The sequence below is a fragment of the Syngnathus typhle genome, linkage group LG11, assembly GCF_033458585.1.
Source record: "Syngnathus typhle isolate RoL2023-S1 ecotype Sweden linkage group LG11, RoL_Styp_1.0, whole genome shotgun sequence".
Taxonomy (NCBI): domain Eukaryota; kingdom Metazoa; phylum Chordata; class Actinopteri; order Syngnathiformes; family Syngnathidae; genus Syngnathus; species Syngnathus typhle.
The window spans coordinates 8,498,650-8,518,090 of NC_083748.1; the positions used below are offsets into that span (position 1 = coordinate 8,498,650).

The 19,441-nt window shown below is 41.8% G+C and overlaps 1 protein-coding gene across 6 annotated transcripts in view; it reads left to right on the forward strand.

Moving 5' to 3' along the window:
* The window catches only part of prickle2b (prickle homolog 2b), a 43,633-nt gene that overhangs the window by 18,896 nt on the left and 5,296 nt on the right, over nucleotides 1–19,441 (forward strand). For 2 of the 6 annotated variants that reach the window (XM_061291331.1, XM_061291335.1), the window contains one exon: nucleotides 16,912–17,095. In XM_061291331.1, coding sequence (XP_061147315.1) covers nucleotides 16,912–17,095 — 184 coding nt within the window. Of the gene's footprint in view, nucleotides 1–10,994; nucleotides 11,461–11,724; nucleotides 11,807–11,999; nucleotides 13,561–13,653; nucleotides 14,890–16,911; nucleotides 17,096–19,441 lie in introns of those variants that run through there. The other 4 variants (XM_061291334.1, XM_061291332.1, XM_061291333.1 and 1 more) reach the window with 4 other exon arrangements.

Consider the following 19,441-nt stretch of genomic DNA (forward strand, 5'->3'; position numbering starts at 1 on the left):
CTCAGTCTTTTAAAGTGCAGACATCTGGCCGGTCGAGTCTTTCGCCAAGGCTGATGAGGCCAAACCGCAACTCTTGTGAAAAATCCAAGCACTATTGTTAGTGATGCACCAACATCTGTGTAAAATCACAAACAATTTGAGGCTTCTTGTGTCTTACATAGACGATCGAGAGCACTGACATTCAACAGCTTGGAAAAAAAAAAAAAGGTTTAAAATGTGGCTTTCCACAATGTAAAACATGCCATGTGGATTTTTTGAAGTCATTTGTCTTGATATTGACAAACTCTCACATTTCAAATGCGATTCCACTTTGTTTGAAAGCAAAAACTTCTGAGAAAATGTCTGAGATTGTGGCCTTGTGCACGCCAATGACCGGATTTGACTACCCATGTGTAGTGTAGCCAAACCATTCCACCGGATGCTGTGTCATTCATGACTAGATTTGTGTGGGGACACATGGCCAGGTAGGAATTAAAGGCCACAACTGTTTAAGTAACTGTCACCTACTGCAAGGCGTGCCGGCTGTTGGAGGTTATGTCTAAAAACGTCACCTCCTAATTAGGTCCCAAATTGGCCTTATAATTGGCGTGGATGTGTCAAATCTGCCCTTGTCTATAATTTCACTCAATTCAACTTTGCCCGTGACAATAATATTCTACTGTCATTATCATGCAGCATAAGATTATTTGTAGCCTTATATTTGAGGAAAATTTGGGAGATGATAGCTCAGATTTTTTTTTCTCCCCATTGACATCGGCAAGCATCACGCAAGAAGTTTGTTTTCATCACACGACTCTGTGAGATCTCATTTAAGTCCCAGCTATGATTTAGTAATCATAGCTTTGTCATGCCTTCTATTCATACATAAATACACAATTGTGAGCTAGTTTGTACAGAACTGAAGGATTGTTCATACTGTGAATAAATGAAGCACAAAAAGTTCTTCTCGTGTGCACAGCCATTGCTGAATGGCTTCAAGTCTTCTGGGAAGAGGTTAGGCTATGCATAGCTCAAGGAAAACTAAGCTTTGTAAATATGTAAACAGCTGAAAAGTCTCCGACAAACACCGAAGCGAATCGCTGACAGTCCTGCTTGTGTGTGTTTGCACAGGAGCCAAATGTTTTTTTTTTTTTCAAGTACATGTCTTATTTTGAAGTATGTTGCATTTCACCCGCTGTGCACTTAATGTTCACGTGTAACGATTCTTGGCACCTGCTGATGGAGCTGAATGCGTAAAAGCAAACGTAGCCAACTTTGCATTTTATTTCAGACAAACGACTTTAGGCTAAAGGCTAATACTACTACCGCTTGATAGAAAGACTGAAACAATTCCCGAGTGATATAAAAGTTATTTTGTCTTGGTTGTGCTCACATGACCCGGCAACAGCATTTGGGTTGAAGCATCTCAGTTTTGGGCCTACAAACACGGTTGCACTGTGCGTTGGTTTCAGTGGAGGTATTGTGTAGTGTGTACTTTGGCTTCACACGTCTTGCAGGGGTTGGTTTAGTTCCAAACAAGTTGTCTTTCCGGCACTGCAGCCTACGTACTGCTCTCTGACATCTCTATTTTTACAAACACTGCTTTTCCCTGCCATGTATCAGCCTCTTCTAGAGTTTTAGAAAAAAAAAATTCATCATTTACACTCTGATAGTAGTTCGGATGATTTCTGTAGAGCCAAGATAGCTGTCAAATCTACCAGCCATGATGGAAATCTGTCAGATAATTATTTTTAGTCATTCACGTGAGTTTCAGCAAGGTCACACAATGCAGCGCTTTCTTTTTTTCTGTTTGTTTTTTTCAGCTAATTAGAATTCCCCGTCTCATAAATCAGCGATATCGGTCTGGAAGGCTTCCTAATTATGAGTAGTGCTGTTGCTGTTGTTTTGGAGGACAGACTTGACTCTGTGTGCGTGTGTGTCTCTGTGTGTGCGTGTAAGCGTGTGTAACCCCAGCAGAGCATGTAACATTAATGAGTGGGCCTAAGACAGGGCTTATCACCAGCTCTGCAGTCCTGCTCAGACCATAATTGGCTCATAAATGCTTAGCGCAGACCTTGTTGAGACGGGGCAAATAGAGCCGTCTCTCAAACACACACACACACACACAGGTCATCATGTTGAAGTTGCTCTGTACTGTGTGTTTTCATTGGTGGGAAGAAAAACTAACAAATGAAAGGACATAAAAAATTAAATAATGCTGCAGATGCTGAAGGTTTGCTGGAATTTAGCATGTAAATAAACATTTACCGGCCACATTAGGTTTACCTCCACATAATGATTAAATACTTAAAAATAAATCACTTTATAATTAATGCCCATGTTGCTGAAACTGCAGCACATTAATAGACATTGTTAAATCATTATTTCTTCTGACCGTGTCTGTCGAAGGCCTCAATTTTTTATAAACTTGGGATCAAGTTCTGCATTTATATGTACATGTAAATACTTGTGACTCCCTGTGTGGAAAGTCCCAAATTTTCACACTACCACTGAATGTTCCCACAGTATTTAGATTAGATTCTGTAATTCCAGTCGCTGGCCATGGCGCTTATCTTTTTCCGCCCACTGTCCGGCCTTTTAAATCAAATGGGAAATATTATGTCTTCATACGTTCCCTCCATTCTGCTTGTCCTTCCACCTTTCTCACTTTTATCTGTTATTTTTGTAGCGGAACCTCCAACATATCCACTAACACCAATGCTGGTGACATTTAGGTGTAAAAGTGGTCACTAGTGCCAACCCCCAAAGCGCCGCCACCTCCAAGTCAGAAAGGCTCCTCTGTTTGCACTGGGTCAATGTTAGCTAGAGAGAAAGTTTGGCTTTCTCCTCTCGAGCACTTTCTTTGCCCAGCCCCCTTCTGGCCCTCCATCCATCATTCCATCCAGGCTGGTGCCTGTTGGTATCTCTATCGTAAAACTTTGTGTGGGTGCGTGGCGTGTGATGGGGGTGGGGTGGCGGCGGCGGCACGTCCTTTGAAGCTGGACAATGACCTCCAAATTGTTGCTGACTTTCTCTATCTTTATGCACTCACACACAATATCCCATTCACACAGACTTGACTTCCTGGATGCCGTCTGTGTGTTTACTGCGCGGTTGTCTCTGTGTGCTCAAGTGCATCCTGGGAGATTGTTTGGGCCTCTCCTTAAAATAGTGCTCCATCTGATGTCATGGCAGTAAACCGCAGCCCTGCGCAACGCTACATGCGGCGGACGACCCCCACCCACAAGCATGCATATGTCATGATAGGAAACAGATTCAGGCAATTCATTAATTGAATGTAATACAGTTCAGAATCCCTGGAGGCACGTTAACACACACACACACACTCATACATAGTTCGTCCTTCTCCAGACACAAAACTTTTACTAGCCTGTGTTACCTAAAGGGCTGCTGCAACTCATTAGGTCGGTGGAAATTTTGAGGAAAAAACAAAAAGTCAAGTTGAAAATATTATTTTATAATATGACATACTGGCACAAAACTTTCAAATGACCAACCCATTATTATTTTTTCTTTTTGTTGAATGGGAGGGGGCGGGGATGACTACATACGCCCTGCTGGTCATTTCACAAAATCTCTGAGGTTTAGCGGAAGTGTAGACCAAGGTGGAGCTGCGTGTGAGTCCAGGCAGACATGTGGCGGTCGAATCCCACAGATCTAACAAGTGGCTGTTTGGCCAGTAGCCTCACCACCACTGCCCGCATGGTTAGCGCTCTGCACAGAAAGCCATTTGGCATCGTTATGAGTCACGAGCAGACTGCTACTGCCCTTTGGGAGGGCTTCTTTTAGTGCTATTTCATAAATTCCCGTTATACTTTGTGTTTGCCTTTTAGGATTTATAACCCTAGTCATGGCTCAGTGTTTGATGCTGCCAGCTTTGGAGTCATGCTACTCATTATATGTGCTACTGAATGGTGTTATAAGGACAAAACAATATGTAATGAGAGTGAACATTTTTATTCAATTTACTTTACATTGTTATCAAGTTAAGCAGGATTCCGCTAGATGGTGATCAGTCCTCAGTCGACACAGGATCTCTAAAGTTTACTCACCCTGACGATCAAGAGAGTGACGAATTTCACCCCTCTGCTCTAAAAAAGTCAATTACCGCTGAGGATTTAAGCAGCATAATGCATGCTACTCATGAGAGCTGCAATGACCTTGTTGGATTACTTGTTAATGTATAAACCATTAGGTTCTCACTTTATTTATTTATTTTTTTTTTTTTTATTTAAAAAAATAAATAAATATTATTTATTTATTTATTTATTTATTTATTTATTTATTTATTTATTTATTTATTTATTTATTTATTTATTTATTCCGATCTATCTGCAGCACATAAATTGAATCACATGTCAGTTTGGTCTTTGTCTGCTCCTCTTCAAATTTATGACACTGACGCAACAACAGACCAGAAAATGGATAGTCTGTATCAACTCCCATCAACAGATTACAGACTTGAGTTTGACTCCTTCGACAAAAAAAAAATGTAATACATTGCACATGGCTGCTAAAATGCATCCCAGATGTGGAAGGATTCAAATGTTGCGGCCTGTACTGTCTACACCCTGAAATGTGTGTGCAGTGTCATCAGAAAATGTTTTTAAATACTGTATATCAATTTATTCATATATCCCCAGGGAAATTTTAGACATTAACTTAATTTTGTCATTTGTTTGCTTGGGGCTTGGTTTTCTGAGCCTTGCCGATTGGCATTGATCAAATATTGTTTAAGTTGAGTCTCTCTCTATCAGGATCAATTGATTTTCATGTGAAATCAATAGAGCCTCTTGATGTTAAATCTCACTGAACTCAGGGTCGCATACTTGGTCTTTGGGGGATTCAGATTGGCAGGTAGGGGCAAAGTATCACATCTGCTAAATGCAAAGTAAGACAAATCAATAAAGAATCAATGTGTACGTATGTAAAAGATGTAGCTTTGATGCCTTCATATAAATGTGCTGTTGTTGCAAGCTAGTTTTCAGTTAACATGACTATTGGGCAAAAATGTTCATTTATTATTAAACATATTATCCACATAGTATAAAAATGTATTGTAAGACAATCTTAAAATGCATATATGCATAAAATAAATTTGAAAGATTATTCAAATGTGGTTTGGAAGACTTCACTTGATGTTTCACCCTTTTTTTTTTTTTTCTTCCTCATTGTTTGCATATCATGTTTTGTCTCAAAAGGCCTGATTTTCACACACCCTTTTTATCTTTCCTTACCTTGCCAGTTCTTTGTGACTTTTATGAACAGTTTATAGGGCGTCTCCCCCCTCTCGCTCTCCCTGGTGGGTTGAATAGAGGCAATAGCAGTCTGACCGTCACTCTCCCATCAACCTTACGTCTCGTGATGAAAACACACGAGCACATAGGCCGTCCTGTGGAGAGTTTACTTTGCTCACCAGAACAAGCACCACACATACTAGGGCTGCGGTGCATATGATGAGATTAGACATGGCGGGTATCAGGAGTGCATTTTTACAGATTAGTGCGTCACTCTGTGTTACGTTACCCGTAGCTGACGGGTTTTCCGAGAACAGAAGTCTTTGAAAAAGACACTGGCATCGTTTTAACTTTGCACGACTGTGTCCATCTGAGCTCTTGGCATATGTGCACACTTGCATCATTGTTTGTTTGCACTGTTTCTGGGTGTTTCTATCCGACTCAAAAGTCTGTAGTTAAGTGCAGCCGCTAGCCGCAAAACATACACAGAGTTCAGCTAGAAAGGCGAAGCTTCGCTAAAATAATAATCGGTGCTGAGTCTTAAAAGTCAGTGACAGAAAAAATGCCTTGTCATTTAAAAATACTGGACATTTTTGAGCTGGCATGTGTCGTCAACATGGTATCTTTCCATCAACTCAAACTAGGTTAATGCTGTTTCTTTCTTTTTCATACTGGATTCAGCCTTGTGGCTGTTGAAAGTTTAAATCGCCCCGGTGAATGAAAAACATCGAACTTGAGCCATGAAAGCCTTTTGAGCATTTATTGAATATCCTTCAACTCCACCTGAAAGCACCACTGTGGTCACATGATCCATTTCTCACTAACAAGCTCGCTATAAATAAGGAAAAAAAAATTCCCCACATACCCGCTCTGTGCATGAACAGTAGATTAGGATTCGCATACGAGTGTGTTTATCTCCTCAGTATGTGTCCTCACCTCAGCGTTGGTTTGGTTTTGTAATCATTGACACGGATTCAGTCGCATGCATTCTTGCACATGTCTCCGTTTGGATTTGCCGATTCCAGTTCAACCTTATTGTTTGGATGAATAAGGGTGTGATGTCATGTGAGGGTCAGCAGAAGGACGTTATTGTGTCTGGAGAGCCACGGCGGGTGTGAGGAGGCTGTTTTTGAGTTGTGCAGCCTTGACTGGCCCACACAGAGGACCGTTTGTGGTTCGGAGAACCGGAGGAGCGCCGGGAGCCCGCAGGGCAAATGAATTCGCTGTGCAAAAGAAACTGGAGGCCCAGACACTGGGTTTTGTGTAGACTCTTGCTCGCTTGCTCTCTCTCTCTCTCTGCTCTGCTATACACACACTCTCTCTTTCTCTGTTTTGGACACACTTTTCCTTTCACACACACCGCACACGGAGGTTCACAGTTCAAATAAACAGCAGTCCAAGCAAGCCAGCCAGCCGGGTCTGTAAACAGCAATGGGCTTAGGTGATTTACTTTCTCCCGTCTTGCTCTCTTTCAGTGCCTCCTAATGGGCCATGCCTTAAAAAGGCAACTTTTGAGAAGCGACTGTAACGTTGTTGGAGATGGATTGCACTTCCATAAGAAGGCTCACATTCAAAGAGTCAGTTACTGTTAGACAAAATGTTGGAGTCCATTTTGTTCAACATGGAATCATTTTGACACTTAGCACCCACCTGACACTTCATTTTTCCGTTTATCACTGTCTGACAAGTACTGGATGAGTCATCCATCCTGAAGCAATTCAATCGAATCAGTTATGGTGCTAATCTCTGTCTGCTAATGCTGTTTATCCAAACAGCGTGACTGGAAACAAGCAATTTTCTCGCTAGAGCCAGTCCAGCCCTCACCGCCAGGGGTCTTCACAGGGTCTGTGCAGGTTAGGGATCGGAAGGCAAAGCTTTAACCTGACTGTTGCATGATGGCATGGAGTGATGTGACTGACTGCCGGTCGAAAGTAAGCTCTATTAGTTTATTTAATCACTGAATTTATTTACAGTCAAAACAAGAAACTAAACTCCTTCATGTATTAAAAAGAATGGTTCCCATTTGTTAAATTTAATAAAAACTAAAAAAATAAACAGGAACCGAGCCCAACTGACTTTGGCACCCACGAAGACAAACAACAGAGACTGAGAACACCAGAACCGAACACACAATGCCTGTACTGAAGTAAGGCGAATAAACCGCGACACGGTCAGTTACTTTGGGCCCCGGCTTTTGTTACCATGACAACCGAGGTTGGGGCTAGGGCATTGGTAAATGACGTGGTGAACAACTACTCATTCTCAAACAGTCTAAAGAGAAAAGGGGGTGTTCGAGTGAATGTGGACAATTTGCACTTTCCAAATATATAAAATTGTCACGTGACTACTAATTAATTTTCTTGAGATTTTGCTCAAGACAATGTTTCCAGATGTTTTTGAATCCTTACGGAGGTTTCTGTACGGTACCCATCATAGCCTCGAGCGGGGATTGCGTTATTGCCTTAAACAATACCAATCTACGCCATGTGGTTTCATGACATTCAATTTGGAACGTAATCACACAATAAGGAAAGAAGAAAAATATTTCACTGAATCCAAGCATGTTGGGAAGTTCTGCTGATATCTTTTTACTTGTTCAGTCGTCAAATCAAAAGCTAATGACAAATCTTTAAATCTATCGGGCTATTGACATGTCTTCGTCAATATGTACTAGTATGTGTAAATTCACTTGGACTTCAAAATGTTACCCCTTCAACAGTTATTTTTCTTTTCTTTTTTTTATATGGTTCTTATATTTTATATAAAAGCAAGAAAAGAACTTGTGACTCAGAGATTTGCCACCCACACCACATCATGATCACAACGGGAAGGTAAGAAATGTCAAGGAAGGCTGACTGAGTGGAATGAGTCAGATAAAAAGGTGGACAAGTGTGGGAGTTGTAATTCATTTATGATGCTGATGGAGAAAAGTCTCTTCTCATGTTTTTTAATTTATTTTATTTTAGATAACTTTTTCCACTTATTGTTCCAACCATTTTCCTTTTCTAAACAGAATGTGACCTCCTGTTGTTTTTTGGGGGGTTCCAAGGGAACTGTAGAACTCTGAAAAATTCAGTGACAAGGCAGAAGCAGTGGTTGGGCACAGCACGTTTGAAATTGAGCTTTGACGCCCAGGAGGGAGCTGTCTGCATTGGAGGTAGATGTTTCGATGGATGTACCGAGATGGAAGCTCCGTGGCTGTTTTTTTTCCTTCATGTGAGTGAGCCTTGAGGGCTCGAAATGGATCAAGTCCCCTTGAGTCAACATGCCACAAGGTCACCTCCTTGCACTGGCTCCTAATGCTGGAAACTAACCGTCCAGATTACTTCTTTCTTTCTCTCACATGTCCTTTTCCTCAAATTTTCCCACCGTGACTTAATGACTTGTGCAGGCCTCGGCACCGTCGCAAGACTCCGGTTTGTATTTTAGCCAACTCCATTAACTTCTTCCAATTGCTCTCCTCATTTCCTCGTTACTTCCCTCTCTTTTGATGAATATAATTTCATCCCTCTAGCCGTGCGGAATTAATCCAGTTAATGCTCAACATGGGTTGAATAATGGTCACTTATCTGCTTCGAACATGGTTCGAAAGAAGCTTAAATTGAGAGGGCGGTCGGCTGCTTCAATAAATCTGCTTTCTGTGTAGAGAAGTTGGACCATAGTACTAATAAGTTATGGCAACGGGAGAGTTAAGCTGTTTTTTTTTTCTAAAACCACGCCATCCAACCCCCAGAAAGGTCATTTTCCCAGCGTTACGGTTCTGTGTTTGGTGGAGAAATGGAATCACTTCAGCTGAGAATCATTTAACTATTAGGACTTCTATTCTTCCTCCGCCCTTAATTATTTTGGACAGTTCAGGTCGCTTTCGAATGTGACCCAGTTTGCTTGGTGGCACAACATTATGTTGCCATAAACGTCTTGGCTGCTTCTACTACCCTGAAGCAGATAGAACAAAATTGCAACCAGACCTGGATGAGATTTGGAGAAATGTAAATACTAAAATACTTTCCATGAGAAATCTTTCTTGGCATTGCAAGAAAAGCTGAGGACAGGACGTTCCTCCCTCTCAACATGTCTTGGCTATCAGCTGTTGGGGTTAGCCCCAGCTGCCTTGTATGTTGATTCTCGGGTGATAGCCATCAGCATTTGCCACATGAAAGCAAAGACTTGTGTTTCAAAAATATATTCAAGTCAGGGAGCCAATGTTGAAATGGTGGTGTCGTCTCAAATCAAGATAAAGTTACTGATTTATCAGAAGCGATTTTCAGATTGTATATATATATGGCTGCTTTTTTTTTACTTGAGTAATGTCAGTTGGATAAGACACAGCTTTCTTACATTCTTATGTTCAAGCATATTTATGATGTTGAACATCTTGCACTTTGATAGAGCCGATTATGATTTTGCTTGCTTCAGAAGGGAGTAACCCCGTTTGGCACGCTGTCTAAAATGACCAAGCAGAGGAGGCTCTTCAAACATGCCAGGAGTTCTTTTGCAGCCAATACTATCTGTAGTCCCTCAAGACTGTTCTAGTCTTTCTTTTTGTAAAATTTTAAATGTTTATTTGGGAAAATGGAATTACTCATTGGCAAAATGACTGACCGCAAGCTCTGTGGTTGCTTCACGCAAACGACACTGGTGCTTTGAGCTCCTTGGGCCTATGGAAAGGCTTGGAGGTTTGCCTAAACTGTAATTGAAGTTGTAGTATTTTTAAAGGGGCCACAATTATGAGGTGAGGGTAAGAGGATAGTTGAGTGTTGCCAGCCGTATAGAAGAGAGGATTCCAGAGCCGAAATCTTGGGTGGATTTCGCTGCTTAATTCATATTTTGCAAATCTAGTGAGGATACACCGAACATGCTAATGTAAATACATTTCTAAACCATCCAGCCCTAATTTTGGCTTGACATTTGTATTTTCATTGGTGGGTAAGCCTTTTGTCCTTTTTCCAGCTAAAATCTGTTTCTTATGTTAAACAGCTGTTTTGTTTACAGAAACTCGCCTCCTCATTCCCCCATGCAGGTCAAGCACCCTGTGGTTACCCTTACAACTCAAACTCTTTCCTTTTGCCTTGGGCCTCTTGATGCAGGAAAATAGTTGGATTCGCATGCAAATTTTTTCAGAGCTTACGCCGCTAATTTCACCAGTGTTTGGGACATGGACTTGCTGACATCACACCGGGATACTAGCCAGGAGGGAAAGTAAAATGTGCGTGTGCGCGAGCGTGTATAATGGGCGGATGTGTGTCAAGTTAACTATAGAACGTCCAGACTATTGCAGGAAATGTGCTACTATTGCCTAAAACGTCATAAAGAAAAAAATCCTCCTTCCATAGAGCTATTTCCTATTGCATTCGTCCTCAATAGGGTCGCAGGTGACCTGAAGCCTATCCCAATTGATTTGGGGTGAGAGCTGGTCACCAGCCATTTGCAGGGCACAAATAAAAAAGACAATCATTCACATTAATAATTATGGCCAATTTAGGGAATTCACTTAACAAGCATGTTTTTGGAATGTGGGAGAAAACCAAGACATGCATGAGGAGAAATTGCAATTCTTCATAAGAAAGACTGGATCCGAAATTGGAACCCTGATGCTCAAAATTAAAATGTAATTCTAAAAGTAGTATCAAAGAAAATTTAAAAGGCAACATTTTTTCTGTAAAAAAAATATCAATGAAAATGTTCACAATATAAGTTATAGTTGACATTTTTATTGTGAAGGTGCAAACAGGAAGTAACCGCGCCGTTTTATTTAGCTTGAGTTTGGTTGCCGATTAAAGGGCTGTTAAGCAGAGACGCTCCAGTGGCTGCGGTGCGCTTCCACGAACGGAGGCTTTGCGTGAATCGTCTCTCGGACCACGGACGCTGTTAAACCATACGCAGGATATTTTAGTTGCTTTTTTTTCCCCAGAAGTGGAAATTGCAAATGGGAATCTTTGCTCTTCTCTGGATTTGCTGCTCGCTGCAAATTAGGACTTTTTGACGCGCTCTAAATTGGCTCCTCCACTGGCTTCGTTGGCAGGAATCTCGAATGTGTTTGCAGAAGACGGCCGACTAAACTTTTTTTTTTTTTTGCACAGTGGATAGATGTAGTGGCACCACGCAGCGGGTGATAGTGGGGTTGTTGTGGCAAAGCCAGTTGGTGCGATGTGGCTGACGTGTTTGAAAGCATTCAGTGCCGAGGTCAGGACTCTGGGTTCACCCAGACGCACTTAGTAAGAAGGTAAGCACTTTTTCGTGTTTGAATTTGGGTGTGCGGAGGGAGAATTTGAAAGACGCTCCGAATTGAACACATCAGGATTCATGTTTTTATTCCTTGACAGTTTTGGAGACTTGTATTGATTTTGCATGCGTCAAGGATTTTCTTAATTCTAAAACATCCAAGCTCCAGCTTTCCCAGAGTAGACGTGTTTTCACTGGTTTATAATAACCCCCTTCTCACCCCACCCCACCCCATCCAATTTCATCCCCTCCCCCTGGAGCGCGCTGGTCAAGCCACCGTGCGCTTGCAGCCGCATCGTCTTTTGTTGTGCAGCCTCTGTGCCATATGGACTGGAGATGCTTGCTGGGTAAACAAGAACACTAACGGATTAAAATTCAATGTGCTTATTGTCTCCATCCATTTTATCTTATTTGGCTATTTTCGTTATATATGTAAATGACGTATCATGCCAATAACTATAAAATGAATTGTTAGGATTTAAATAGGTGCACGTGAAAGTATTGGCTGGAGTCGCACGATGTGGCTCGCTGCAGCCCCCAAATTCCTGCAACTGACAGGCAGAGGGAGGCTGCATTTCAACCGTAGTCATTGCATTTTCCCCCCCAACTGCGGACTGGAGTGGATATTCCGTGATATTTCCCTCCCAAGTGTTTCATTACTATATTGGACCCCACAGTCGGTGGCTTCTGTTTGATGCATCTGTTTCTGGCAGGCAGTTAGCAGGGAGTCTGAAGCCTGTTGTGGTGTGAGGTTTCCTTGGAAGCTGCTTCTGTGACTCCCTCTGTTCCCACCTCAAGTGTTCTCACTTTATCGAGCGAGTTGGCACTCAATGAATAAGTCATGGAGTTTGGGCTCAATGGTAATCTGTAGCCGTGACTAAAAAAAAAAAAAAAAGAATCGGAGTGAAAAGACATTACGATGCTGAGAGAATGAATTTTGCAGGATAAAAATATTATTTCTGTTATTACAATGCAGCCATACACATGCATGTTGTACGTAACTGCTGTGTTTTCATTATACAGTTGAATTTCCATTTTAACATGGAATTTGCAGTCTGCTAAAAGGGGCTCTAACAACCGGTCTCCCGGTCTCTAATTTGAAAATCTTAAACAATTTAGTTAATTTAGGAGCCTGCATTATGGAGTCCTTCAATTCTAATGCAACTGCAGTTTTTAGGACTAGTTTGAACGTGCGCTTTGGCGGACGGATGGCTGAATGAATTTTACAGTTGTAAAATGATTAACCCGTGATTCTAAATACATAAGGAACAACCACAGAACTGTATGTCCAAAGGGGGCACGTGAAATCTGGACATAAAATAGAGGCGAGTGCGTGATGAAATGGATGGTCCAGCTTAAAGCAGCGTCTTCATCTTTTACTTCGTGTCATGGAGCATAAATTTAGTTTTATAATGTTACAACGAATTAAAACCCCTTGATTGGCTTGGCTTTAAGAACTATGTATCTCTTGAGGTTGTTGCTCTGTCCTAAATGTCACGTTGTTAGCAATGGTGACTTTATTAGACGTTCTCGGTGACTGCAGCTGCCTTGACTGCAACCCGAGTCCGACCGAATGGCATGGTTCAACTCCAGTTCAGCACACGATGCCTCTTTCCTGAACCGGTTTACAACAATGTGTCTAAATGATGTGACACTCTTTTAGCTCAGTCTTGATTGTTAGTCTAATGAGCTCTACATCTGAAATACTAATTGAGGCTGGTTGTTTTGATTTGAAGTCGGAGGATCCTAAACTATCTTGTTTAGACTGTTGTCCCGGAGCTAGACTACTAATAAGAGGACGGAACTTTGTCCCTCAGTCGTGAGTTATGACGGGTAGATGGTAGAGTAATCACTGGCTTCGGGAACACGCTGCATCTGGCTCGCACTAATTGGCAGCTAATGGAAAACGTCGTCGTTGTCTAGACTGACTTTTGTCAGGAACACCTCCAGTCATGTTTAACCGTGACAAAATCAAGTGACGTCTCTTCGGACAGAAATGTTTACATAAAGATGTTAGGGGGAAGATTTGCTTTTCTTTTCACAAGTTTTATAGCAAAAACAAAAGCGGAGTGAAGTGAAAAGCCGTGGCTGCGGTGTGAATGTAGGTCATGTTCTCTCTCTTCTTCTCTTGTCATTGAGCACAAATCTGCCAGTTGAATCTGCAATTTTCATCTGATATGGAAAAAACAGCTTATGGGAGTTACTCGAGATTCGTTGTGAAAGAAGACACGATTCAAACTGGAGCCGGCACTTTTGAAAACTTGAGTTAAATAGGTCAAATCTTATTTTCCAAGGAAGAGCACTATAATGTGCATTTTGGGGGGGGGATATGCTCCTGGTTTTGTATTTTCCTATTTTTCTGCATCCTTGCACACTCACCAGATGAACCTGATGGAGTCACACAGAAAGATCACAACTTATCATTTTTAGGTTTTACTACGTTCCTACGTGGGCGCAACACAGACAGTATAAGATTGTTTTGGAGAGGACAGACCTTCGTCCGCATCTGGCAGAAAAAGGCCGCACAGCTGCGTGTTAATCTTTTTGACATCCATTAAATAGTTCAACAGAGAATAAGCCGTTTTCCGGTAGTTATTAGCAATTGAACCAAAATCAACATGGGCGCAGAGATTACTGACTCAACCCTTCCCACATCTTAAAAGTCCTCGTGAGACGTTTTTTTTTTTTAAACGGAACACCAAGCCACAGTCGTTGCTGTCTTTGCCATTCCTGAACTTCCGTTTTCATCGACTTGGGTTGTCTCTTTCTAGTGTCACTTGAGTGTTTTGGGAAAAGGTGCAGGTTGTTTGGAGAGCAGGCGGTCTCTTCAATGACTCCCTCTCATGAATGGTCATGTGTCAAGTGACCCCGTGTCACCTCTATGTCATGCTTGGTGTAAACAATCAGAGGATGAAGGCTTCCAAATGGCAAGTTTAAGGTCTGAGAATTGTGAGTCAAAGTGTAACACTGATTTGAAGTGCGATGAAATCTCTGTGAATGTCATCTACACTCCATAAATCCCAGGGTTGTATGCTTTAACATCTTCCCAGGGGGCAAATATTTTCCTTCATATTTAAAAGTGGAAACTTTTCACACTTTCCTGATTTTCACTTTATTCATTTATGCGACATCAGGGATGTGCTTGACTTATCCAAATCTTTGCTAATTGAAATCATGCAGATTACAAGAGGAAGTTCTGGTATCAAGTTTCCATGGAGGGGAAATCCCAGCATGTGCGTGAAGACTGTTGTAAATCACAAGGACAGACAGGGGAGGGCGGGGCTTTCGATGTGCCTCGGGAGGTTGACAGGATCTCTGCCAGAACTCATGTGGTGAAGAGATGTTTGCCAGGTGAAACATTGGAGGATGCTTATCAAACATCTGCACACGGAGGCGGGGTTAGCGGTAGGCGATTCGTGTATGGAGAAAGGTAACGTTATTTGTGCTAAGTGGGTTGATCTTGAGTCATCTATTTGTAATTATATTTTTTTAAATATATATTCAGAAGTTCTGGAAGAAACTTGGGGGGGGGGGGGCAGGAGGACACTGGTGTATGTGCTCCCAAGAAGGAATGCGGCGTGAAATGTTTGACTTCAGGTTCTTCAAGGCTATATTTGTATATAGGCCCAAAGCTGAGCCCAAGGCAGAAATAGAAACAGCTGACCACTTGCCATGCTGTCAGGCGGGCTGACTTGTTCTTTTGTCCTCACATTTGCTGCTTTATTTTGCCATTTGAAGCGCTCTTTTAGATCAGAGTTCTTTTTTCTGTTACGTGAAGCTGTGTTAAATTAGAAATGATGACAAAGAAGGAAAGTTGGGGTTGCTTTGAATTGTGCCGCTGTGATAACTTGGCAACGTTTTGTTTTGTCTTTTTATCACAGCCTGAAGTATTGACGGAAAGCGCAGCTGGCAATTTGGTGGTTTGTTGTTTTTTTTTGGTTTGCCCTTCCTTCTCCATGCTGTTGAGAAACTCCAACTTTTGACCTGTTTGTATGCTTCACGTGCCGTATGACAATTTGAGACATGTTACGGTGACGCTTTTATTCAAACTGACACCGAGGATAAAATAAAACCTCAAGATACAAATAAGTGAGGCTCAGGCAGCTGGGCGCAATGTGCCATCGACGCTTCAGGCACATCTTTGACCACCCGAGAGTCAGTTTGTTTCATACAGTGTGCCGAGTGTCTGTGAGCGCTTCCAGTCAGACAAGTAGGCGTCCGTCTGGGACGCTAATGAGATTGTCTCCCTGTTTTTGCTGCCTTAGGGGGGCCTCAAGGACAAAGGCAAGCTGTACAGTATACAACTCACCCCCCATTTTGCGTTAACAGTCAGTCAAGGTGGCTCATATGTTTTCTTTTTTTTTTGCAATCTCCCGATGAGCGATAGTTAAAAAGTCATCACTAATCGTAATGCAGTTCTTGGAAATAAGAAGTAATGCAGTTCTTGGAAATAAGAAGTTTGACAATGTCACTTGGGAGTCATGTCGTGACTTTTTTTGTTCCATTTTCGAGTTGCCAAAATACTTGCTCCATGAGTTTTCAACCAGCAATTTGCTTCACTTCTATTCTTTTGTGGTTTGTTTCCACAGCAAAGTGTCATGGGGTGCTCATAACTGCATTAGCTCTGTAAGTGGTGAGATAACGCAGCGGCTTGACAAGGGAAACTTGCCAATGAATGGAAGGAAAATAAACACAGCACATAGTTTTGCTACATGCTGACATTATTTGTTAACAGCACGGATAGTTCTCCTCTATTGACAGAGTCAGTATTTTATTTTATTTTTTTACATCATACTGACCCCCTTTTTTTAAGCTGCGAAATGCTAATCATGTACTTGCGTTCACAATTGTGCTTTCTATCGTGGCTGGCTTCATTCTGCTATTATTCCTTGTTCTTGTGCTCCTCAGAGAGTTGTTAAGCATTGTATGCATTGCCTCAACATTTTTACTGTGAGTGTACTGTGGGAGGCTTGACCTTTGACCTGAGAGGACTTTACACTCCTTGTGAGTAAAGACCCCATCTGGTTTTAAGAAAAAGTCAAAGGCTATTTACAGAATTATCAATGGGGCTTAGCTGCGCTTACGACCAAGTAGGTGGGATGATTAGATTTTCCTCACACTTCTATAAAAAGGCTGTCAAAATAGGGCTCTATTTTTTCCCCCTTTGGTAATTTACAACTTGTTTCATGGCCCTAATATCACCTCTTATGTATCTGCTTGTTTCTGATGAACCCATCCTTACACTGATTTATTAAAGAGTATGTTTCCAAATTCATGGTGTTCCCTCTGAATTGCTGAGCTCGAATGAAAAATGTTTCCACGCCACAAAGCTGAGCTGGATAAATTAGATCATCGAGACAGTTTTATTTTTTGCCTCCAATTTTATTTCCGCTTTTATATTGTGTCCAGTGCCATCATTTAAAGGAGCTGCTTTTTTTTTTTTTCACGTTAGGAAGATCTGTGTGCATTGTAAGTGTCGCCGGGAGGAGCATGCAGTGACCACCATGCCTGTGGAAATGGAGAAGACGGTCACCAAGCTGATGTACGACTTCCAGAGGAACTCGACTTCAGACGATGACTCTGGATGCGCCCTGGAGGAGTACGCTTGGGTGCCACCAGGACTCAAACCTGAACAGGTACAGTGCGCCACAACACACATTTAAAATCTTCAACCATCTAGCAACTTCATTAGCTACATATACAAGAACTATTCCCTTCCATGATAGTTCGTCAGTTTTGGCTTGCTGAGCCTGCGGGCTAAAGGATAACAAGGATTCCAAAGCTCCCGCAGTCCCTCGATCCATTCTGCATGCAAACATGTTTGCATAAAGTTTCATGAGGCCTTGCAGCGACGGCAGCTGAGCTCGTGTGATACACAAACACGTTAAACAGCCCAATTACTTCATTGAGGAGGGTTTCTGGGTTTATTGGCTGGGAGGAGTGTTTATGGAAGCCATTTTGTTTTTGTTGATGAGCTAAGGGTGACGAACTGGTCAATACAAAGCCATCGCTTTTCCCCCCAAGAGGCTATTTTTCATTTCCCTCCTGGGTCACATGGCCAACCTTGAAGTCACTTAGGCTCACGTCTCAGGGATTGTGACTTTGCCAGCAGTCAGGCCAAAGTGGAACCTGAACTGGTGAATGATTAACACATTGTATTGCTACTTGGTGGTAATGATACAAATTTTATAAGAATGGAGGAGAAATTGGCCCAAGGAGTGAGAAGCTAAAATTAACATCACGTATCTTATATTTCTAATAGCTAAGATAAATAATATGAATGGATGAATCCAAACCTCAACTGCAATGCAAAGCAGCATTAATCTGGGAAAGCTTATTAGGGTCCCCTGTCATGTCAGTGTTCCTCTCAAAGTCCGAGCTTGTCGAATAAACCAATCGTGTTCCTCAGCAGACACTTGGAAACATCATGTGATAAGATCTTAATGTCATCACAAAGACCCTATAAAGTAGTTTTCCCCTCACAAAAAACACATTTGCTTTTGATCCGTCCATTGTTTAATGCGACGGTGACAGAGATGAAGCGAGCCATTCAAGAGATAAAGCTTCCAGAAGATTGCTACTTTACAAGCAGTCAACTGAAAATCAGATCTGGTGGAAATTGGCAAAGAAACATTGGAGAGACTCTTATGTGAGTCACAGTCTGCGGCTTGATCGACTAACATCAATTTGGATTTGCCATGGATCCCTTTCTTTTACAACAATCTCGAAAGAGAGATACATCATGATTTTTGGCTGTAATTTTCGTACAAAGCACTTGGCTGTGCATAGCTTTTTTTTTTTTTGGTGATCATCACCAAACACATACATGGTGTCTCCACCTCCATCACTTGTTAAGCGATTGTCAGCACTGGTGCCACATGCAGTCTTCTCTTTTTGTTTGACCCTCTGAAGGCCTCACTCCTGCCGTTTTAACGTTCAAAACACTGTGTTCGGTACAGATCGAAATTGTGCTCTCTCTGTCTTTAGTTTCATCTGTTTTTGATTACAGTTATTATCACAAGCTGCTCCGCCCGCCTCTCGCCGCAATCGGGTGTGTATTCTGTGAGCAGTATCTGTGTTCAGATCTTATCCTCAGGCCAGTGGGCCTTTAACCTCCCAAATACTACCCTGTTGTTGTTGCTGTTGGAAGCATGTGTCATGCGTGCTCCTCTGGTAGTATGAGCATTTTCTCCGCTTGTGAGCAACACCATTTGAAGCCAACAAAAGCAAAGCCACAAAAGGAATGTGGTTACCTTTCTTGCCAAGGATGTAGCTAATAGACTCTGGAGTCAGTAGATCCATTCATGTGACAGATGGGTTGTAAAGATTGTCCTGACCCAGTCAATGGTATTGATCGCCTTTCCATTCCAATGATTTGCTTTAGAGCCGTCACAAAAATATATTACTGCAATCAGATCCTCTTATGCTACATGTAATGTTTATTTACTTCTTTCATATCTCTTTAAATTGAGTTCCTGACCTCCATTATACCTCGACCCCCAGTTACAGTGCAATAATGAGAGTACCATAAATAACAGGCGGATGACAGTCAGTGCAATGCAAAGAATGTCCTGGTAATTTGGAATGGACAGATTAACATTAATCTTGCTTCCTCTACACCTACTTCTCTACTGTACGTGCATATATGTTAATCACTTCTTATCCACGTGTGCGGGGGCGCACACATGTGACATGTCAATCATACATTCCTTTGTCCGTGACCAGAGATAGAAAGGCAAGATTGTGTTCAGTCTATGCCGATGCCCCATGAATCAAACTGAGTCACTCCTGGTCTTAAATCAATTTTTTTTTCTCTAGGCGAAATATTTTAAAGATCAGCTAATAACTACATGCAGTCAACCGTATAATAGCAAAAAAAAAAAGTAAAATGGGTAAGAGCTGACCAGTTTTGCCAAATTAAATATTTGTTAGGGTTCGTAAGATCCACTAAATTTATAACCCACACGGTCATCACGTGGTTT